At 37.1% G+C, this 24,446-nt stretch overlaps 1 protein-coding gene across 1 annotated transcript in view; it reads right to left on the bottom strand.

Moving 5' to 3' along the window:
• Nucleotides 1-24,446, bottom strand: part of WDR72 (WD repeat domain 72) — a 113,083-nt gene that overhangs the window by 3,838 nt on the left and 84,799 nt on the right. Inside the window, exon 18 of the mRNA XM_059824045.1 lies at nucleotides 2,057-2,155. Within this exon, the coding sequence (XP_059680028.1) occupies nucleotides 2,057-2,155 (99 nt within the window). The remainder of the gene's footprint in view (nucleotides 1-2,056; nucleotides 2,156-24,446) is intronic.

Below are 24,446 nucleotides of genomic sequence, written 5' to 3'. Positions count from 1 at the left end.
ATAAAGTGCAAAAACGAAATCCTGAAACAAAATGAAACTGTTTCTTTCTCTTTACCTAAGTGTTTGCTATGAGCTTATTTCCGACCCATAACCTCTGGTCATTTTATAGTACTGCCCAACCCCCTTTACTCCTCACATTCGCCTGGCCATTTACGCCTGTCCACGGATCAATATGAGCAATTCTTGGAGAAATACGATGTCTCCATGACAACCAAGCCACAAATTCTCAGTGGAAAGCAGTGAGACCAGTAGTGAAATCTCCTGAGGTTTTCAGACCTATAAGACATGATGTCTTAAAATGCAGGAGTGGACAGAAACAAAAGCCAGAGTAATTCATTGTTTATTACTCGTTTAATGATGTCAGATGGACCGAATGGAACTCAGTTTTTAAGTTTAGATGCTTTATCAACATGTATTTTTGCCCATCAATATTCACCTCCCGTCAGGCTTTTATTCTTTCCATTACTTCATCTAGATAAGCACAGTGCAGAATTGGATATTCAAGTTCCCGTCCAAACATGTGCACTTCGCCACACAGAATTAATTTCAGGTAAAAATTAATGTTCTCTTTAAGGTACATTAATTCTCACCTGAACACTTGGGTGTCACCTTGTTTTAATTCTTTCTTACTTCAGAACAGACGAGAACTTGGACAATCCACATTTTTGCCCATAATCATTGTTGAAGGAACTACAGACCGTTTCTGAAGGAGGTGCCATGCACCACAGGTTGTAGGTGCGGTAAGGAATTCTCTCCTTCCTGAGTAGATTATCTATTTCTTTCTAAATCTTATGCTGGTTTCTGCCATACAGCATTGAGTCCAAGCCTATGTAGCTTTAAAATGAATACAGATTTACAATTCATTGGTTTCAATTAGTCTAACATATACTGGTGTTCATTTCTGCGGAAAAGATGAAAAGGGAATGTAGTTCAAATCAGGTATATGACAGCAGTTGAACTCCCAAGGAATCTTGGAGGAGTGGAGTGTGCTGAAATATAATCCCCCAGACATGGGTCCTATCTGGGTTCTGAGATGACTTAGGGGACCTGACATGGATTTCAGACTGCACCCTTTGACTGAAAATTAAATCTCAGCAGTGTTCCTTGGGGAAGGATCAGGGGACTGTTGGCAGCTGCCCCCTGTCAGCACAGGCTGCAAGATTTGGAAATCTCTTAACTAAGCTGACAGGCCGCAGAGACGATGAATCAAAAATATGATACACGGATGAGCACACAAAGATGCAAGAGGGTACACAGAAACCAGATAAAGCAGGGAAGGAAAATATAAAGCGAAGAAAGATGTTTAACTCTTTCACTAATGAGGACTACGTGCAGGTTACGTGTATGGTGTATGTGGGTCAAGCTCACAATTTGCTTAAAAGATCCTAGTATTTAGTCGCACAAAACGTTTTTAATCAGCTGTGACTCAATACACTTTATATTTAATTGTTTCCCTTTGGGATTCATTTAATAAATTTCGTAGATGTTCCATAACGAGAAAGATAATGAAACTACATGAAGATAAATCTTTTAGTCACCAAAAAGAATGCACTTTATGGATGTTCCTGTATTACGCTGAATCAATGTTAAGAGCCATTAAAATGAAATAATGATTGTGAGTTGATTTAAAGAAAAGAATCAAGCTATTTAACGCTACCAATTTGCTTTCCTCCAGAGATACAGCGTTTGAATGTCCACTGCTACATTCAACTGCAGTATATACAGTTCTTCTAATTTTTCATAATCTCATGCTACCTTCAAAGGGTCAGACATTGTACATATATTAAGTAAGCAGTGTAGTCCAAAACTAATTATAATGAACTAGTAGTGTCAGCTTTCTTTTTGGTCATAAAGCCGTTATCCTTTCTAAGACCTGAATTCTTGATGAAAGAGGAAAGGATAACAGCTCCACACTGTGACCCCTGGAGGTGACCATTAATTTGACACTGCAGCTGCTAAAAAGGAAACAGCATTACAATGTGCTTTTTTTACAGACCCAAAAGCTGTGTCAGATTTATCACTTGATACTTGGTGACTGTCTTTAAATGCCTCTCACCTGGACTCTCAGACTCTTCCAAGACACATCTGTCAGGCGTATCCTCCGCATCTTGGAAGTTTGCCGAGTTTGAGCTCTTGTCATGCTTCAGTGCACTGACTGGAGCAATAAAGAATAAAAACAGGGGGAGGGAGAAATGTATTCAGAAACAAACACTTCCTGATTTTCTGCAGAGCTTTCAATGCTGAAGACATAATTTGTAAACACAAATAATAGATTGATATACAACAGAAACTCAAAGTACTTATATGCAACCATAGCACAGCTGAAAAATCTATAGACAAGAATTCATTCAGGGAGAAGTTTGAGGCATCGGCTTAAATGTGATCCCTTTGAAGTAAAAGTACAGTTTCTTCTTATAGAATCCTAAAATAAGAAAATAATTTAGAAGCCATAAAAAGTGCTTGTCTGTTTCACCAAAGAAGCCAGTAAACAATATAAAAGACCAATTAGATGGTTTTGTAATTACTGGAGTCATTCACCAGGGAGAGAAATGGTGTTCATTTTAAGATGAAAATATGTTGTATATAACAAGCTAGAATGTGTAATAAAATCAGTGATCATTCCAAAGTGTAGTAAAAACCAGACTGAGTTGCAGTTTAGTGATTACCAAATTTGATTTCTTCTTTTACTTAATTGCTAAAAACATTTTAATTTCAGAGCAGGAAAATATTTTCATGGAAATGATTATTTGTCTGTATATGACTTTTTAATTCACTTGGCTTTTGAAAAAATCCCACAGAAGTTTTCCTGAACAGAAGAGAGGTATTTCCCTTGTCAATGTCCATTTCCCTCTCTTCTGCTCCATATCTCATACGGAGACACAAATATGGCTTGAAGACAAAGTACAATTATTAAACAGTACATTATAGAATAGCACAGTAAAGACTAGATCTCAATTTTTCATTCCCATTAAAAGCCTTAGCTGATCCCATTTCTTACAATAGTGGTGACTAGAAAATGCTTAATTTTTTCTAATATCTAGAAAACTAAGCAAGGCTCCAAACTTTCATATGGATGGGGATACCAATGGATATACACAATCTCAGTGTAGTTTTGTCCTGTTTTCAAAACAAGAAATTTGTTCCCTTATAACTTTTGTTTGATTTTTTTTTTTTTACCAAATGAATATTTGCTGAAGAATTACTTAAACACCCATTTAAATTTTCCAAAATTATGAGTGAATCAACAAGACCTCAGGGCATTATTCAGACATGACGACCTCAAAAGACACATATTCCACTTCAGTGCTCTGTGCTTTCCGTTGGTTTGTCGCTATTGATCTCAGGTCGCCAAAAGGTTCCATCAGTCTCGACTCCTGCATCTACACAGAGTCCATTTGAAGCAATCAGGGCTTCAGTACAATTGTGGAATTAGAGCCTTAAAAATGCAGTATTAAAACATAATAAATAATAAAATCTATGACAGTGACACAGTGCATTTCACTTGAAAAAAAAAAAGCCAGTAAATTTTGCTTAAAAAATCTGCGTTGGATGGCAACTAACCAGTATATAAACCCCTGCCCAGGTAGGGCAGCAACACTGGTTAAATTTCTAAGCTTACAAAAAGCCAGTAGACTTGTATCAACAGTCAACTTATCCACACGAACAGGAGTTTTAGTTCTTGTCTCTGCCATGGAAGTGTTGACATGATAATCTTCATGAGGTGAGTTGACACTGAAGAACAGCTTACAATAAATAACAAATGTTCTTGTTCACACATGAAAATGCTATGATATGTCCAGGAAGAAAAGTCTTCAAAGATATCTGTGCTTTTCTCTGATTTTTACGACATTTAAATAATTTTCAAATACACTAACTGAAGGCCAGAATTCCCATTTCAAAAATGAAAAATCGGAAAATACAAGTGTGCATATTGTATTTTAAAAAAATTGGTTTGTGCCAAATGTATTAGAACATTCTTTCTAAAACAGTTCTTCCCATTAAGCAGTCAGCTCCACTGTGCTGAGTGATAGATTGAGTCATTATGGCTGCATGAATTTAAAAGTCAGAACCACTCTGAAGTAGAGCAACAGGAAAATTTCCAACACAGTATACTGTGATAAAAGGGAGAAAAGAAAAGCTACAGCTATGCCTTTGCAGAGAAAAAGAAAAATCACAAGAGTGATCCTCTCTAAAAGACATAGCAGTGACCAAAAATTCAGAATCAGCCTTTCAAAACGAATGGTGTATTTTCCCCCATTAAAGGACATTCACAGTGAACCAAGGAGGGGAGATGCTTTCACAACACCAAGAATCAGTCCCAGTTAGGAGAGGGCAGGTACTTCCCTTGCTGGAAGTCTGTGCTGTAATTGCTTTTGCACGGGACTAGGACAAACCTGTTCAAGTGCTCTCCCTCTGTCCCAGACCATGTCAGCGTAAGTCATATAATTTAAACTAACCTGCTTGATTTTACAACAAAGCAGAGCTGAGCAGTGTTTTTAGGGAAGGTACCAGGTTCAGCTGAGAAAGAACTCGGAACGTAACGAGTAAAAGACAGCTAGAAGCATGTCCTTATGCAGATGAAATACATCAGAAGGAAGGTGTGAAGTGAACAAGAAAGAAACCAAGACAGGCTGGCAAGATCCTTGGACAAAGCAGGAGGATCTCCAGTTGATATGCTTGAGTAGAGACTGCAGAGATTCGGGAGAGGATGGAGTCACTGAAAGCCAAGAAAGAGAAAAAAGAGAAAAAAGGGATCACAGGCAGAGCTGATATGACTGGCAAATGACAAAAACCAACGATGAAACACTCGCACTAATAGCTGGTGGCAAGGAGTTGTTAGGAACAGTTTAAAGGGAGTGGAAAGCATGGATGGAAAGGGTTTTCACAGGGAGAAAGCAGACCTCTAGACAACCTCACACAGAGAAGCAGACCTCTAGACAACCTGTGTAAAAAGAGCTGTTGAAGAAGGAAGTTCTACAGGAAAAAGTGAAGGGAGGCAAGTGCATATTTCAGAAAACCAGGAGACAGGCTGGGACAGGCTAGGATTGGGTCACTGGTGCGAGTGAGGGATGTGTACCTTAGCCTCGTCACTCAGAAGTACACATACCTCCCTAGAAAAAAGTCAGGCAAATAAACTTCACAATACCCTCGTTTATGAAGTTACATAATGAGTGTACACAGTGAGTAAGAAAGGGACCTAGGCAGAGACCTTCAGATCTTTCTTTTTTAAAACATCACATGTTATATGCTCAATTTGAAGAGGAAGGTTCCTTAAAAACGTCACAAAAGAACAAAGGGAATTGAAAAGTTAAAAATAAGGAAAGAACAGTCTGGCCCAAATAAAGACTGAAAGTAAAAAATGGCATTATGTAATCATGAAAAAATATACAAAAAATCTTAACACTGACACCTACTTTACTGTTTCCCTTAGGGGAACAGCATTTTATGTTCAAATGTTAATAGGGGAAATATTGTTCAGAATTGCTTATACCTAGGATCCTGATGGCATTTCAGTTATTTAAACACAAACAGTGTGATCTTTATTCATTCTGAGGATACTCTGTCCTACTTTGGGTTTAAATGGACCTTAAAATTACTTTTGCTTCCATTTAAAAGCTAATTTGTGTAGCCAAAGTGATGTAAATGTCTGCGGTATAAATAAGCCCCAAATCTACAAGCCAGAGAAAAAGTTAAGAAAAAACAATTTCTGATAGAATAACTCCAGTGATATTTTCTTTCTATTCAGTGCCATGTAATTTCAATTATTACATGGACAGAATAAATTACCTTTGTTAGCATGGAAGTAAGGTAAAAGGACAGATTTCATTGAGGCAAATGACCTTGAACTTAGCACATAAAAATGACATAAATCTTCATTGCACAGGATCAACCTTGAGAATTGTGGTAATTTCTTCTGATACATCTTAATAAACTCTTAAGAGTTGTTTACTGAACTTGATACCCATTCTCTTACATTATTGAAACAGAAAAAGACATTAAAAAAAAGGTATGGAGTTTAGAATAGTAAAAGAATGTCATAAGATCATAGTATACAATGAAACATTTATGTAAATAGTTTCAAAATATTTCAAATTCCACAAAATAAAACCAAATTATTTCCAAAAAGAGATCACAGACTGATTGGTGATCGGTCTAGGAAAGAACAGTCTTTGTGTGAACAAACTGTTAAATGATAAGCAGTTCTTTGTGAACATACACTAATCACTAATTACAGCAATGACTCATCACTATCATTTATTTTTACATGTTCTGTTTAAACTCTGACAAACCTTGTTCCACTCTGGAAATATCACACGCTAAAGTCTAAATAACATGCTTTGTGTACCAGTTTTCAGAGGGCAGACACATTGGAGAAAGAAGTTTGCATAACACGGGTGAATAAACCACTTAGCGTTTTCTGATAAGAAGCCTTTGTTATTGATAAGGTAGATTAGTAACTTAAAGACTGCAGAGAAAGCAAGAACTTATTCGTCATTCAAAACAAGCTGATAGGGCCACAAAAATAATTTTTCAATCAAAAATATTAGGCAAGATAGGCTATAGGTTATAAATATGTTTAAGGTCCAAAACACAACACAAAGCAACCTGAATCTAAATAAAACTGCATGAAAAAAGCTGTAAAGGAAAAGAAAATGCTGGTATTTTTTTATTTTCATAAATGGATAAAACAATCGTGCTGCAATGCCACTTCTGGGATGTATGGGATCTACAGGCACTTACCATATTATACCTAAGAAGCTTGATGGACAGCTGGGCAATAAATGCTTTGAGTACTATTTTAAAAACCACATTGCATAGATATAAAAAGCATAAGAACAGTTGTAGTTGCTGAGACCAAACATCATCAGTGTAAGAGCCCAACAACCACACAGTAACACTTCACCAGAAATTTCTCCTAAACTCCAATTTGAAACTCAGGAAATTCCAAAACTTTTTTAGTATATTTAATAACTCACAGTAGATTTCTGTTAAACTTCTCCAGTTTTTCCTTAAACACGTAGAATTTTTGCATCCTTAACATCCTACACCCTAACTTGCCTTAATGTGGCAAGCTCCATTGTTTTACCACATAGGTAGGCATCTCCCTTTGTTTGTTTGCACATGTCCCCATTAGCTTAATGTGAAACTTATTCTTGTATGAGAAAAGGTATGTGTACGAGCCCTGCACACTCTCTCTATGGTGCTTGTGATTGAACAGTCCTTTGTTTTATCCTCTTTCAACAACCTCTTTTCCAGGTTGAGTATTACAATCCTACTTAGCTTTTTCCACGTATTTTGATGCCAACCTGAAAGGATGCCATTATTTCACTAATATTGTAAGAAATGCAGAAAACATTCCTGAAATGGCAAGTGAAATATTAGCAGCACTCACCACAATCATCTAGAAACAGAAAAAGCAGGTAACGCAGTTACAGCAGCCGGCATGGAGCACCCATCCTGCCACTACGGTGGCCCCGCTCTCCGCTGAGCAGCGTGCCAGCAGGCAGGGATGTGCCCTCGACGGCACGAGTGCCGAGTACAGCACAAGGATTACTTCACAGGTTTTACAGGTGATACTCCCGCTTACAGAGCCTGGTATGGTGTTTGCCTTTGTTGCCACAGCATGCACGCTGTTGACTCAAGCTCAGCTTGTGATCCAGATTCTTTTCTGAGAAACTGTTACCTTGCTGTTTCTTCCCCATCCTGTCTCTTTGCAGAAGATTAATCCTACCTCAGTCTAGATCCTTGCTCTCGTCCTTATTGAATTGAACCCTATTTTTTTTCCAGACCATTTCTCAGGCCATATAAACCACTAATTCATCTCACTGACAGAAGACATCAGTTGCTGGTCATTTCATAATTTTTAGTGTCATTTAAAAAAACCTGCACTGATGTATGTAGTTGTCATTTAATTGAGAATAGCTGGTTGTTATCTTCTGATGATTAAATATCACACTGGCCCAGTTTTCATTACGTTTTAATTTTAAAAAGAGAGATTAAGAAATTAACCTGGGGAAACACATTATTATTCTAAAGTGAATGCTGCAGCATATAGAAGTTGGAACTGTCCTTGAAATAAGCCAGTATGGAACAAGTCAAACTGGAAGCTACAGTAACTCAAATCCATTACATTGAATGCAGAAGTAGGACCTAATATTACCTTGCAGAGCTCAATTTGCAGAAATACTAACCCATGCACCTGGGGAAGCCTGAGCTTGCTCTTGCACTCTGTGAGGTCACATGCAAACGAAGCTCATTCCACCTGCTAAGTGAATTGCAACTAAAGAACATTTTTCCTTCTGTAAGTGTGAAATTTCTTTTAAGGTTTTTATATATTTTAAATTTTAAAACTCCTGCAACTCCATTTTCCTCCCTCCCCATATCTATGACGACAGCATTACTCCAGAGAGGAAAACTGGAATTTTCAGTGATTCGTTTCCCAGTATACCTTGAAGTTTTATTCACCCAGAGGGACTTCCCTACTTCTCTCAACTAAAATATAATGGCATGTAACAAATTATACCCTCAAAGGACATCCCATTTTTGTTTCATTAGTGCAATGAAACATTCACTCAATTTTAAAGCAGTTGTCTTGATCTTAGTTGTGATTTATACCAGAATCTGTCCATCTATTCTGTGTAGTATATATAATAAAACACCCAACTAGTTAAATTTGTCTCAGTGGGTTCTGCTCCAAGAAATAAAATACTTTCCCATAAAATCCCACACAATGTTTACTGCACGGTTCTGAAGCATATGCTTCTGTAAAACTTAGGAGGATTTAAAAAAGGAAAATATAACCCCAAACTATCTTAATTAATTCTTCTATCATTATACACTGCTTTTCCTTCTTGACGTCCTATCTGGCTAGGAAGCCCAAATTTCTTTTTTCCAATTTCCCTAAATGTGTGGTAGTGCATATTTTAATCAAACATGGTGTAAGACTGAATTATTTGATCACATTTAATCAATATTATTTATCCCTCTCTTTTTTTTTTTTTTCCAACCAGTAACTGGGAGGCAGTAGAAAAACAATTTTTACAGGAATTTCAGGCCAAGTTTCAGTTCTAAAAATATATAGCAAAATTCCCCCTGGTTTCTGCATATTAGATCAACGGTGCGGGACAGTACATATTGCAGGTATGAGTGCCTATCAGTATATCAGTAGCTTCTATAAAAACAACAAACAAATAAAGAAATACTTTGTATTTTTAAAATCACGTTATTGACAGTATTGAATTATTATTATTATTTTCATGACAGTAGATTGATTTGGTATTCAAGTCTAAAATCATTAATCAGGGAATTTTCAGAGGATTCTGGTTCAGTCATTTCTACAGAGGAACTCTGGCGGTAGATTGCTTCAATTTGCTTTTAAAACCAAAATGAAACAAGAGTGTGCAGCACGGTTACGACACTGACATGTCCCTGTGCATAATGTGAATGTTACAGCCTGCATACTCTTCCCTTCTCTCGATCAAAGCTGTCCAAATAGCTTAATCCATGGGAAAAAAATATACACAGAGCCTCTTTATTAACCTCTTCTGGCCAGATTATTGTTATTATTTTGCATTATGGCCTTGAAGATGTATTACTGATAGGGAGGTGAAGCCAACTGCAGCACAGCATGACTCTGCGGAATGGCTGCTGTAGGAAAGTGGAAGTACTTATTTCCAAGACATTTCTGTGATGCTCCCTACTGTTAAAATGTTATCTGACTTTAAAAGATTTTCAGTTCAATTGTAAGCAATAAGTAAACTCAGGCAGTACAGTACTGTATACTGAAGGGTTTCACTAGCTGGTCAAACAGGCATTATTCCAAGAAACTAATGTTGTATAGGACTGTTTCCTGGTGGCTGAGACCTCTGATTGGCAAAAGACAGTGGACTTTTCAGTCAGCAAGCTAGTTACCCATGGATGTGGCTCAAGGCTGACACACAGATTGACTGGTTCACACTAATTTACTTCACACAGATTCCATTTATCTCCTAGAAGATCCCCTGGCAGCAGCTTATAATGGCATATCCTAGGATGCCTGCCTGCATGAGTTTTTAAAGCAGCAGAGCTTGATGAATCTAAGTCCAGAAAACAGTTCACAGATTGAGGACTAGGTGCAATCAAAAAACATCAAGTAGCACAGCTGGGACTTGCTAGCTTGCTTGACTGGTTTGAGCAGCTGAGCATTAACTACGCTTGCTTTCCTGCTGGCAGCCCTGTGTCACTAGGACAAATCGGAGCACTACCTGAGAAAAGAAGAGAAGAGAAAGGAAAAGAAAGGAAAAGAAAGGAAAAGAAAGGAAAAGAAGTAAAAAAAGAGATGAGAGAAGAAAAGAGAAAAAGGCTGAGGAGAGGAGATTATTGCATTGCATGGATACTATTAACAGAGGCAGGAAAAACTCATTAGAACATTTAATCTTTACGCAACTCCAGGATTATCAAACTAAACAATGCTCTGGTTAGCAAGTTTTGAGGCTAGGAATCTGGAAAATTTCTTCTGGTCATGCTAACAGTTCCTAGGAAAAAGACCTGAATAAAACTAAAACTGTTGCCATTTCTTTCCAATTGAAAATAAAACCATATTCAATCTAGTAATACATGTACAATGAAAAATAGTTACCAATATACTGGGTTTTATGTTATAACAAGGTGAGGTACAGGTCAATGCAATTCCTCGCCTCCATAGAGAACAACAGACTTCAATAGGTGCAAGCTTATAAATTGTATTTTTAAAAGGACTGAAAATATAGGCTTACACTGTAGCTCTCCAAATTCAGATAGACAGAGACTATTTCTTAAAGTCCTTCTCAGAAAGGAAGCAAAAATTAATGTTATTAGACAATAACATTTGACAGCAAATGTATTGTGAGAGATCCAAAGCACATTTAGTACTTAGAAGGTTAAAGACTCAGCTGTAGTGCTAGTTGATGAAAAAGTAGGATTAAGGCTTTAGTATGAGTCTTGACATGATCATGTTGTCTGCCTGCTGTCTTAAGCTTCGAAAAACAGCTGGGATCATCTTCTTATAAGCTTCAACTCAAAGATGTTTAAGCAGTTCCCAATCCAATTAAACAGAGGTAAATATAAGGAAGGGCCCTACTGAGCCCAATCATCTTATTTTTTTAATGAAAAACAGCATAATTGCAGGTTACACAACTCCTTAATCTCACTTTAAACCTAACAGACTGCTGCCTTATAGTGCACATGGCAGGCCCAGTTAACCCACGCATTCTGTATTGGTGTGCTTAATTTTTGATCATTATCCTTTATTATGTTACTTGTAATCCTAAAAGCCTATGATTGTGTCAAGATATTTGGCAAGGATTGTACCTGGATATACAGGGATTCCTCTTCTAAGAGTAATGGATTAATTGGATAGTACTGTATGACTAGCAAATGGTTTGCAGTGAAACTGCTGTGGGGTTTTTAATTTGTGAAGTCCGCTTCCTTCTTCTTCTGTCCCTGTCCTTTAAACAAATTGCCTTTTTGAACATTAGCAGCACTGATGTAGTAACCTATCTATTCTCACTACTAACATGACAGTACCATAGAAATAATACTGCCATACAGAGTGGGCTGCTTACTAAAATCCTCTTCATAAAAATTAATGGAAGACATGGAAATCCTATTTTTCAGATGGAATTGCATGTTCAATTTAAAAGTGGCTATCTCACGCACACGACTCAATCATAGTATTATTACTTAAAGGCTTAGAGCATTAGGCCACTTTTCTGTACAGTCAAAAGATTTTTGAGGTGTGCATACATGATCATATTGTGGCAAGGTATGCATTTTTTAAATTATTACAGTTAATATCATAAAAGCAAAAATCCACATATGTAATCCTTCTACTTCATCCTATAAATATGCACAAGGACATTCTCCAAGGATGTAAAATCAAAATATCATCAGGGACTACTTCAAATACAGGCTCCGTATGTCGGTAAGAGCAAGAAGGAAATTTAAATGATCAGGAGTGAACTGTTTGCAGTAGCCGTGTTACATTATGCATGATTCCTGGCTGCACAGGATTTAATTAATGATTTCCAGTTATATGGTTAAGATTTGTAGTGAACTGGTGTTTAGGGCAGCAAACTAGCATCTGACAAATTTGTATAATTTTGTATTTTTCCCAAACATCAGCTACTAGGAGTTGCTGTCCCTTTTTTGTGTAGCTGGAAATGTATTTTGTATATATGGACAATGATTCTGGGCTGTGTTACAGAATCTAGATTAATTTTAAGGCAGATACTCTCCTGATGCAACTGAGAACAAACTCTGGACTTTGCTCTTCTGTGAATTAATAAGCAATATTTGTTGGTATGTATAAGTATCAGAAAGGTGCATTGTTGAACTGATGGGTGATACATAATTTTATTGGTAATGAACGTGGACCATCTGTTTCAGTTACCACAAAACAGATGCAGGTTTGGGAAACGGACTCTCCCCTTTAAGCACCACAGGCTGTACGTCCAGAAACCGAATGTGGCAATCCCTCAAATGAGTAGATAAGCAAGGAGCTGTGAAGTACTTAATGGGTGAAAGATGACCCCTGTCTAATACTACACCTTAACTCCATTCACCTACACGCAACTTTATTCTTCAGGCCATCAGCAAGATGTATCTGTAAGTGGACAAAAGAGCCTGGACCCTCCACTTTGAGATGGGTAATAAACGGAATACAGACACTACAGGCACTTCCACTTAGATGGGCATCTAAGGAGGTGACTGACAAGTGTATCTGTAGTTCAGAGGCTGTGTGAAACCACATGTGTGAGGAACTAAAAAGCATGGTTCCAAAAAAACCAAATGATCTGCTATTAATAGGTGAAACAAGGTACAAGACCATGTTCTTACTGGAGTTAAGCACCACAGGGGGATGAAAAGCCAAGGAGTAACACAAGTGTGAGCTCTTCCATGCTCTTTTTGGTGCATTCAAGTGCTACGTCAGAGTGTGAGGCAGAAACAATCTAGATGGAGAAGTAGCAGGATTTTTTAAACTGTCAAATTCATTACACTTCACTTAAATAAGGTTGGTCAAATGTAACAGGAGCATGCTGCTCAATGCTGCCAAACTTAAAAGTTTGCAATCAGTTTTGGTGCTGCCCACTTTCAGCATGACTCAAGTCTTCAGAGGTATAAGGTTTAAAAAAAAAGTTTTATTTAGGTTCTTTTTCACTTCTTTTTTTTAAGTGTTAGCCTTTTTGGGGGTTGAGCCTTTATTCCTCAGGAAAAGTATCATTTTCTCTAGGTTTCTTTTGCTTTTAGTAAAAGTTAATACTTTCATATTATCATTTTTCTATAATAACTGGGACTTTCAGAAAAGAAATACACAATGTACCATAAGATTTGCCATAAAATTATAAAGGTTGGTGAAACATTACATGCACTGGCTGTATTGTGGTAGCCAAGTCACTGGTTAGAACTTGATTTTTTGTTGATGTCTGATCATTAGTTTCTTGTTAATTCTGAAAGCAGAGATTTCTATTGCTTTTTGCAAATAGTCAAAGGTATCTGGAACATCTTTATCTAGGTATTCCGAAATCTACGTGTTCCAGGTGTTGTTTATTTGTGCACATCTATATTCCAATTCACACATAGAAAAGGTAGGCATACACTGACTATTTGGAAGCAAGAACAACAAGAAAACCCATATGGAAGCATCGTACCTGTCTCCTGCATGTACTTAAAATTGTATTGTTGGTATTCTTCTCTTTTACTGGTTGATTTGTTTCTTTTCCTATATGCTTTCAACTACCAGCTTGTCTGCACAATCAGAGGTGAATCTAGGGACAGTCATATATATCCCTCTACATATGGAAGGATAAAAACAAATTTAGTGTTTCAGGAAACAAAACTGCCAGTTCAGGAGATCACTAAAGGTTGCACACCAGCTTGTAAGATGAGTGAAGTGGAAATGCCAAAAGGGCTCCTGCACAAAAGAGGTACAAATGTGCAGCAGGACCTTGATTGCAGTTTCAAAAGCACAGTGCAATGGCTGTAGCATAATTAACAGAGAACACAGCAGTCTTGTAAAATAAATCATAGAATGCTCACTCCCTGCTCAGGGCGCTGAGTTCATCTCCGTGTTAGCTAGGTGCACTTTTATAAAAAGCAATAGAGCTGTTCTTGATTTACCACAACCTGAGTTTGGCCAAGGTGGCCGAGATGAAGCAAGCAGTATAGAAATTGTAATGGATATGTAAAAAAGATTAGAACAGATATTGTAGAAGATGACTTTCCAAAACTACTTTCAAAAGAGCGGAAGACAAGTTCACTTTCACCAAAATATAACTGTCACTCTAGAATCTGCCTAATCTTTTCCAAAATAACCCAAATAAACTCTCAGCTCCAAAATAAAGCCTCAGCCTTCATAATCCAATGATTTGAGACTACAGAGCTGTAGCACAGCAGTATACCCAATTTCAAAGATTAATTAAATGCACAAAGCCCACTGAAGCTCATAGGCATCCCAGTCTTTGAACATCCTTTATCACAGCCAAATGACAAATGCAGGTGAGCTTCTAGCTATAAACTGCTCCCATAGCCCGATACTTTTTCCAGAGGAGAATAGCCTACCTCTGCCAAGAGACCTCCACTTAACATTTTTACATTGCTACAGAATCGCAAGAATTCTTGTGGCAGTATATGAAAGAATATCTGCAGTGCATGTAGCCTATTGGACTTCAGGAGCATGCAAACAGATTTGCTGTTTGCGTAAGGCATTTAGTACCTAGGTTTGTTAATTCACTTAGAGACACTCTTTGTTACTAGGAAAAACTGAAAGGCTAAAGAACAGATTAAAATAATTCTATCAATGTGAAGAGTTAAATTCAGGTTTACAAAATTGGGATCACAGCAGTATTACTGTATTGTATTATTATAAAACACATTATCTGGAGCTATCTGACACTTTTATAGTTGCATTCACAGCTGCCACTTCAGGCTCCATTCCAAGGGAATCACTCAGTTATTCAGAGCTAACGGAAAGTGAAAACGTGGTTTAGAAGAACCAACCACTTGGTTTGTTTTAGTTCATGAAGACAGATATAGAGTGTAAATGAATAGTCAGGGCTCATTTTCCTTGTTGTCTTATTTTTTATTCTTACAATGCCACCCACTAAAGAGCAGGGGTTTTTTTATTAGTTTCTTTGGGACTGCACAGTCTTTTGCATGTATATTCATTTTCTTTCCAATTTTTTACAATTGCTTTTGACTTCTAACTAGCAGTCTTGGTTTCCTTCATCTACAGCAGCAATGGCATGCCGTTCTCCACATTTCTCCAATCTAAATTTTAGAGCCTTTGAAACATTTTTATGATACTATGAAACATATCCTTGATCTCTTCTGTACACACACCTCCCACAAAGTATCTTTCATGGACATGGAACAGTCACAATATGCGGAAGGAGGAATGACAAATGCCTTTTTTCACTTTGTAAAGTACACTGGGATATGTGCTAGGGTGTTTTGCAAATGTTAAGATAGAAGTTGTTTTTCAAACTGTCACATATGGTGAATATTTATTGTACTATGATTATACTAGAGTTTGCATAATAATAAAGGCTAGAGTAGGACCTGGGGTTAACTCACATATAACAGTACATAGAGATGCCTCTAAAAGATTCAGAAAGAATACCGAGAAATCTCAACACAGCTCGTCTACACTGGAAATAGATTAACTGTTTGGGAGCACAGTGTGTAGTTAAAAGCAAACAAAAATTATGTATAAAATTAACAAATACCTGCAACACACAGATATTACTTATGAACAAAAGAAACTCTGTACTTCAAACTCTGCACAGGGCTAAGTACTATCCTGTAATGTTAGCCTGCATTTCATTAATATCCAATAGCTTTGTTTAACTTTCAGTTAAACAAACCACAAAAAACCTTAATGTGCCATCAAGACAGCTATAAAGAGTACAAGACTGTTCTTAAAGCTAAGGAATTTGTTGAAAGGACTACTACACCACGTTATAACTCTCCCCACAACAACTGGGCTCCCAGCTTCCCATACTTAGAAGAAAACACCTCATTCCAATCAAACATTATGTACACCTTGACGTCTTACCTGTACACAATTATTTTTCTCTGCTACTGGAAATACCAAAAAAGAATAGCTGATAACCTTACTGAATACTGATTTATGACAGAGCTGTACTTACAAAGACAATTGACTATGGATATTTGAAATGCTAAAATAAATTATTCAAAACAATTTCAGTATCTCCATGAATACAGATGTTCAGGGTTTTTTTGCATAATTTTAATTCAGTCCCTGCTAGTTTAAAGTACCTCTCTTAGTTTATGTATATATGGTTGGCCATATTTCAGATATGTATACATTCTATTACTTAAAGAATATGTATTTTACACCAATATTTAACAAATAATAAATTTACTATGGTATTACTAGAGGAAAACCATTTCTATGAAAGGTGTATATTCACAATATTGTTGAAATATATGTTGCATTAATACTTCACTATGCTTATAAACATTGATATAGGTTATTTGTTTATTACTATGTCAAGGTTATTCATCATATGCAGTGTCAGAAAGCACAAGCTGACATCTCATATTGTCTGCTTCAAGGGCAAGACCAATGTGACCTTTAGCTCCTTCTTTTAAAAAGGATGAAATCATTCCAGAGGAATAATGCTGAACTGCACAGCTCCTTTTAAGACTCAATCTGCCATTTATGGTTTCCAATTTTCCATACTGTAGTATGGTTTGTTAGTATCTGATGGCTAATTTTCTTTTCAAAGTTTAGTGTTCAAAAATTAAAAAAATATTTTTCTTATTGTAATGTCATTTATGCTTCCTATTTATTCAGAGAACAAAAATTTCAAATCATCAGTTATTTGTTAATTGTACTAGGGCCATCCTTGATTCTGTTTGGGAATGAAATAATGCTGGCCAGTAATTTCCTAGATGTAGATTGCATCTGTAATCAGAAAATATTTTAAGAATATTTTAGACTCTCAGTGTTTTTTCTTTCCAGAATCTGTTATAATCTCCAAGAAAACCATCTTTGTAGTTATTGGCTTTTCTTGCTTTACAGTCCTTCTAAGTTCTCCTATATTCAACTGATACACGTGTGCAGCTGAACAGGGAGGTACAGTTACTACTGAAAATACACTGAATATTAATATTGAATATATAAATAGTGAAAAGGAATCCATTCAAAAGAATGGGAGTGGTAAAAACGAGAGGTCAGGTGTTAACTATGGAGCTCTGCCTTTAGCTGTCTCAGTAGCGCCCCAGTGGAAAGCAGATGCACAATTTGAAGCATAAATTAGATGTGAAGCTACATGTGTTATTTCACAAGGATGATAAGGTATACACATGGTCTTGAAACTTACATGCATTTGTACAGGTAACTCTTTGAACTCCATCAACCTCGCAGTGAGTACATTTTTGGAGACAGAGGGATGAGATTCACACGAATTGGTAATTATATAATCTGTGCATGATACTGATTTCACTACAAAATTCGACCAAGGAGAATGCAGCATTCTTTGACCTAGCTGATAAAAGGTCAGAAAGCAATTTTGAATAATAAATGAGACCTGCTGACCTCATGACCCAAGTCTGGCAGGGTCAGCAGCAGCCCTCTCACCAGATGCTGATGGCAGATATACAGACCCAGACAGCTCAACTAATGAGCTTCCTGGATAAGAGTTTTAGATCCAGTGACATTTAAGTGCTATGCAGTATATAAAATAAACTTACAAATAATCTGTGCCATAAAAAATTAAAGTGATATTTACAGTGAGGTGTAATATGACATACTTCGTAATCCTCACTACAGCGATTATTTTACTGTTTCTCCTAGATGGCCTTTAACCACAAAATATAATACCTGACTAAAATTTCCTTTAAGGTCTTCTCTCTTCACATTTATATAGTTCCTATTCAGTGGATGTCCTTTGAAGAGATATACTTTGATAGTGCACCTGTTTGCATTTAATACAAGTCCACAAAAATTACTTTTAAGATAAGTTTAAATTTATTTTATTTAAATTCAAGCTAACATATTCATTCCTCAGTGAGTAAACAACAAGCCTAGAGTATGCAAGGCCAAGAATAATTTTATCCTGATCACTTCATCAACAGTTCCACTCAGAAAGAGTTACAAAGCAGATGGTTCATGAAGAAGAGAGGGCAGGATACTAGAATTCATTCTCTCACCCACCGTTAGATTTCACCATGCAAATAGCCTAGGGTCACTACTCCATTCCAGACCTTGGAAACCCCGAGTTCTGACTTCACCCTGGCTGCTGGGTCTGAGCTCCACAAACTGCCACCTCATTCCTCAGGTATGCTACAGCTGCTTGTGTGAATTTGCAGGAATATATCTACATGTTTGATTATATTCTGCACAAATTAGCAACGTAAGGTGACTTTTTAAATACCATTATTGGAGATTTTTTGAGATCTGATTTGTAAGGAAAGATCCCTGCTTGCATTCTCCTGATGTCTAAATACTTCACCATAAATACAATTAGCTAGGAACTACAAAAGCTACAAGAGCTTTTCTATGTCTTTTTGAAGTCACCATAATTACTTTTATGGAAGATGTCCTTTAGACACTGAAGTCTAGAGGCTACATTAAAAACTACAGAAAAGTTATTGTGCTCTATTCAATTCTATATTACTTTGCATAAGCTAATTTTAACTTACATAGCAACTGGTGTTCAAGAACTCGGAAACTTTCAATGTTTGGTACAGGTGGAGAAAAAATGCTGCCCTATTTAATTGAAGGGGAATCTGAGGTGTCCAGTATCATGAAGAAACACTTTCTTTTAAGCTTTTTAAAACTTCAGCCTTTCAGTTTAACTGTATGTGTACATGTTCTTGAATTATGAGAAAGAATAAAGAATGTGTAGTTAATTTACCTTTGCCAAACAATTTGTAATTCTGTATAGTTCTACAACATTCTTTCCTATTTATCTCCTCTTCAAACTAACTTTTAAAAAGGCACTTATACAGAAGCCTGCTAATTTTTCTTGCCTATTTTTAAGCTCTCCTCTATTTATGCCTTATCTTTACAGAGAGTTAAGAGAAAAGACCATGACCTCCCCAAAAGGCCCCACAATCAATGTACACAATAACTTTGTAATTTTGCGGTATTATTTACATTCTTCTTACACCTTCACAACGTATCAGTTCTTCTGAGTGCCACTGTACAAGTTTTGACTGAAATGCTACCCCTGACATTTATAGATGAAATTTACCTCCAGAGTGGTGACTGGCATACCACCAGGGAGAGAGCATCTGCATCCTCCTGATCCAGGGGCTGCCAGGAGCCATTTAGATCTTTTTAATCAGTGCTGATTAAGGCCAGTCAGATGACTACCCTCAAATTTATCACTGCCTCTAAAGACCTTGTAGCAGCCAATAGCTAGGGTAGCTAGCGCAAGGGATTGTCTTGACCACACGTCCTCCCCCTCTGCACTTGTGAGGACTTTGCAAGGGGAATTACACACTGTCTCTACATAATCTATCCCAATTTTTCACTGAGTCAAGTGTGTGCCCAGAATACAATTTTAAGACTTCAGTACTGTGCGTAGATACCAATTAAACTCATTGTTAGTGAACCCAGCTTCTAAATCTTAGTGCATTCATTCAGGGAACCAGTAACGGTAACCAGCTCCTGAGCTGCCAGCCTGCATGCAATTGAAATAAAATTTGATTATAAATAGATTAGATTATAAAAGTTGCTCAAAAATCTGCCTGTAGCTTTGCTTCATGTATTTAAGATAGCAGTAGCCTCCACAAGGGAAAGAATTTCTTACCGCATTCAATGCATCAGTAAAATGTACTTAGCCTCGCTTTGATTTCTTTCCTGCCACTAGATAATATGTGTATTTTTGCGAGTCTGCTAGATTTCCTTAAAAGCATTACATTTACTCTGCTTTACAATTGACATGAGCTCTATAGTGAGCCACCAGTGTCTAATACACAGTTGTGCCCCTAATTAAATCCCTTCCCTGCGCCCCCCTCCTGAACAATACCTTGGTATTCCAAAGGCATATCTCTCTTCAAAAAGGAATATACCTGGGATCTTTGGAAAATACCATAAAAGGAAAAAAAAACCCAGCCAGATTATTTTATGGCTGCTCTATTTTATACCTATGAGAGTACAAGTCATTTTGAAAGTCCACAAAGAGTTGTGAACAACAGCTTCATAACCATTTTCCCGACCAGACCCTACAAAGCTGTGCACCAGCAGAAGCTTCTGCCCGGCAGAGTACATCTTCCTTGACATAAATCAGCTGGGCTTATGTTAATTGTTTACTGGTAAAACAGTGTGAAGCAGAACAGTGTAGTCTGGAATTAGATTCACAGTTCCGAGATACATCTCTTAACCAACATCTGAAAATGCTTTAATCAGAGAGAGAGAGAGAGGAGGAGCTAGAGAGATTTGCCTAGGGGGATCACCTATAAGCAGAAGTTTATTTGGCTTTGCTCAGCAGGAGGCAAAAAATGCGTACTACAGAGTGGATCTCCCTATGGGCTTGCAAGGGTATAAGTAAGGGAAGGAGAAGTCAGAAAGGTTACTGTACCCAACTGGCAATGTAATAACAGGAAAGAAGTCTTTTATAGAAAATCATCCCAGATAGGTCCTAAATTTGTTAAACAAGTCTCCTAGCTGTGCTCTGATGTACCCTCTGCCCCTGTGCCAGTGTAGCGACAGTTAATGCATGGTGGGCTGCTGTTTTCCACCACTTGTCCTGCTTTTCATGCAGTACAATGACATCATTCCATTTTATTTTTTATTCTGCACGTTTATGCAGTGACATGGACAATGAGAACTGTCCCAATATATGTATTTTTTACTACAGCCACCAAAGGATCCATTTTTAGTATTACCTCTGTGCTCTAAATGAGAAATGTGTAAATTAGTACCATCCACTAAAAATCAACATGCTTTCCAGAGTGTACAATATTTATTCTTCTTAACCCAGAATAGCGTATTCCCAAAAGCAATTAACATGCCTTATGTTCTTTCTTCTTCTCCTACTAAAACCACTACAGAGAAAAGTAGAAAACAACTACTTCATTTTGGTATTGTTTTATCTAACTTTGGCCCAAATGGAAGTCCTAGTTGCCAGGTTTTAGCACAATTACGCATTCATGTATCTCAGAACAGATTCTGCCATCTATGGGTTTTATTTTCTACTAAGTCATTTCATATGCCATTTTTCCCCTGAAAAGATTATGTTTTACTTTGATGCTGAAGGCATACTACAGTTTTGCAAGTTGCATGAACTAATCAGCTGAGAATTTTCTAAGTAGAACTTGCATGTTATCACAGTGATAAACATACTGCAATCTTTTTTATTTCAAAGGAACAGTTTCTCTGCACATAAGCTCCAAGATGTCTAACAACCCAAAACATAAGGCTTTTACTTGCATTCCTTACTAAGAACTTGGATTTACCTACAACACATTTTACATGCTTTTTTGTCAAAAAATCATCATACTTTCTCAATCATTAAACTGCACTTAATTTCAGTCTTCTCTTTTGGATTTTGTAACACCGTAAGTTGTAAGTGCTAAAAATGCATGAGCTATGCAATTGCCTGTGGACTTTGTGTCCATCTGTGAAAACTCTTCTGCCTCCCCATATTTTACATATTTGTCCCCATATCCAGTTTTTAACCTTTACCAACCTTGAAGTCTTTTTTATATTGTATCAGGAGTGAAGCTCATTTGCAGACAGCTGCAATATGAGTTTCCTCACCCTGCCCTGCCATTGACCTACAACCTGATCTAAAAGAACCACCTTCTTTCAGACTGAGAAGTTACTCATTTGCCATAATAGCTCTATTTTGGGCCTCCTCAGCAAAAACAGACAATTGTGCCCAAATAACATGAGGTTTTGTGATACCAGCCCTGTTTTATATAAACCCAAAAAACCCACACGAATGTTTCACTTAGGACTGGCTCACAAACCAGAGGCAAGAAAATTCAGATTTAAAAATAAGCTTAATACATACTTTGCTAAAAAAAAAAAGTGTTAGAAATTTATACTTTTTAATACAGGTTCACTTCAATTTTCTTCTTTATACTATACAGCTTATTCACTAAGTAAAATCTAGTTTTCTAGCACTCCATTGTATGCAGGGCAGCCTTCAGATGTTACCATTGCCAGAGAATAAATGAAAAAAGAGATAATCAGGGACTATGGAATAATAATTGGAAATAAATAAAATGTTTCTGATGAAAACAATTAGTCACAAGCATTACAAGTTGCAATTCAGTTCAGTGTTAAAGAGACAGTTTAGAAGCACATGGTACATTTATCACAGCTACACAGACAAGTTATTGAGCTGTCTGTGAAAAACAGAGCCAAACAGGAAAGCTTTCAGCAGAAAGCAGTGGTTGAGGTCCTTGATTGATAGAGTTAGATGATGCAAAGCTGTCTGATGGCCTTTCTGCAAAATAAAGTGAAGGAACTCAAGGTCTTTCATGACGATCTCTGACCACAGATGAACAGCTACTTTATTACAGCACAGATTGAGGTTGCACCTTAGTCCATATTCTGCCACTTTTGGATGCACACGTTTAACTTCACCAACAATCCACTGTATTTAACCTAAGTGTCTGCCATTTTTACAGGATTTTAAAAGGGACAGAGTGCAGTAGTTAAAAGCTTTGTCTCCTTTCCGCTTAACTGCGGTAACTGAAAAAAAAATATAATCAGTTTTATCACAGGCTTCTTATTGCAATGATAGGGCTGATTGTTCAGGGAGAAGTGCCTCATTTCAAAGATATGGGAAAAACCCCATTGTGCATAACAGCCAAAATGTACCTGCTGTGCTGCTTCCCTCAGAAATTAAGTTATTTACTTCTCCCAAAATGTAATCTCTATCTTCCTAATGACTTAGGTGCGGTTCCATTCTTCAATGACATGATGCTACTGATTTCACAAAATACATATTCACAAAATCCGAGGATTATTACACTGAGTTTGCTTTTAGCAGAAATTGAATGCTTAGCTCCATGCTTGTGATATCTAGGAAACATTCCTTTTAAGCAAAAGAACCAATACTGCCTGACCAATATAAAGCATTTACAGTCACCTCAACAATCCTGACTTGTGAGGCACTATTAAATTCAGGTGAGAGCAGTGACTTCTCTTTACATTAAAAATCTGAACAAAATATCCTCAATTCCTAAAGGTATTTAGCTGCCTGTGATTCACACTGGCTGAGGCTGTAACTGCCTTTTTAGTTTGAAAGTCTCAACTTAGAGCCAAATGCTATGACCCAGTCACTTCCAGAGTACTTACACGTAGGGCATGGGTTCTCCCACTCCAGCCCGTCCTTGTCACTATTCTCACATAACAGTCATAATGTGAAGCAAACAGACTACGCAACATTTAAGGTCAATGCATGGGTTTGAGCCCCATGTTATTCTCCGATATTAACACAAGTATAGGAGGCTATACTTCACTGCACTTCTTCACTGCTTAAATACCTAATCCCTGTTTACAGAGATTCTGGCCCTCTTTCTCTCCACAAAATTCACTCTGGATACCTCAATGCAGTTTTAGGTACTGGTTTTAACTTCTACAGGATACTTTCAAATCAAGATGACCAGTATGTTTTCACTGTTACCCAAGTCAGAATAGTTGGAAAGAAGGAAGAAAAGATGTGGGGACTACAACTGTTTATCCTGTAGACATTTTCACATTGACTGACACTTCTGATTTTAGAAAAGAAAAAAATTCCTCTAAGAATTTTTGAGAGTATATGAGTTTGAGTCTGACTGTGCCCTATCTTGGTTAAAGCTCCTATTGCATACCTGGCTCCTGGGGTTGCTAAAGCATTTAGCAACATTCATTTGTATACTTCAATTTCTGTTACTTTCTCAGCTCTAGTGCTCCAGTGTGAGTGCAAGGGTTTAAGTGGGAGCATCCTCATATCAGAATTAGTTACAGTAAAAGCCCTGTAAACTTATCTCTCCCCAGGAGGTGTCTCAGTAAGCAACCAAAGTGTCAGCAACTGCAAAAAGCACAGTCCTAACATGGACAGGTACATGTATTCAGGCAATGTCTAAAAGAATTATTCTTATTCAGCTTTCTGACAATTTCTGCTCTGCAGTTAAGTGATGAGCCTTACTAATATCAACACATTTCCTCCCCACCTTTTTGACAGCCTTGGTTTTAAAGTCAGTGTTAATCACTGGTCCCCAAACTCTCTTCCTCAGAATAGCTTTTTCTTTCCATTACCTTAGTTTAATATTTACTTTAGAGGCTGCTGCCTAAATTGTCTCTGATTATGGAATTCAGTGTCTCACTATCAAAGGACTGACAAGAGGAAGCCTGCCTTGAAACTCTGACTTTGGAGTGGCTAGTTTTCAAATGTTTTTTAAACTATTTTTACTAGCACTTCTCACTAACTGCAGACTTCAAATATAAGAAACGTATT

This window comes from Gavia stellata, chromosome 13, assembly GCF_030936135.1.
Source record: "Gavia stellata isolate bGavSte3 chromosome 13, bGavSte3.hap2, whole genome shotgun sequence".
Lineage (NCBI taxonomy): Eukaryota > Metazoa > Chordata > Aves > Gaviiformes > Gaviidae > Gavia > Gavia stellata.
This window is presented reverse-complemented; position numbering and strand designations above follow the sequence as displayed.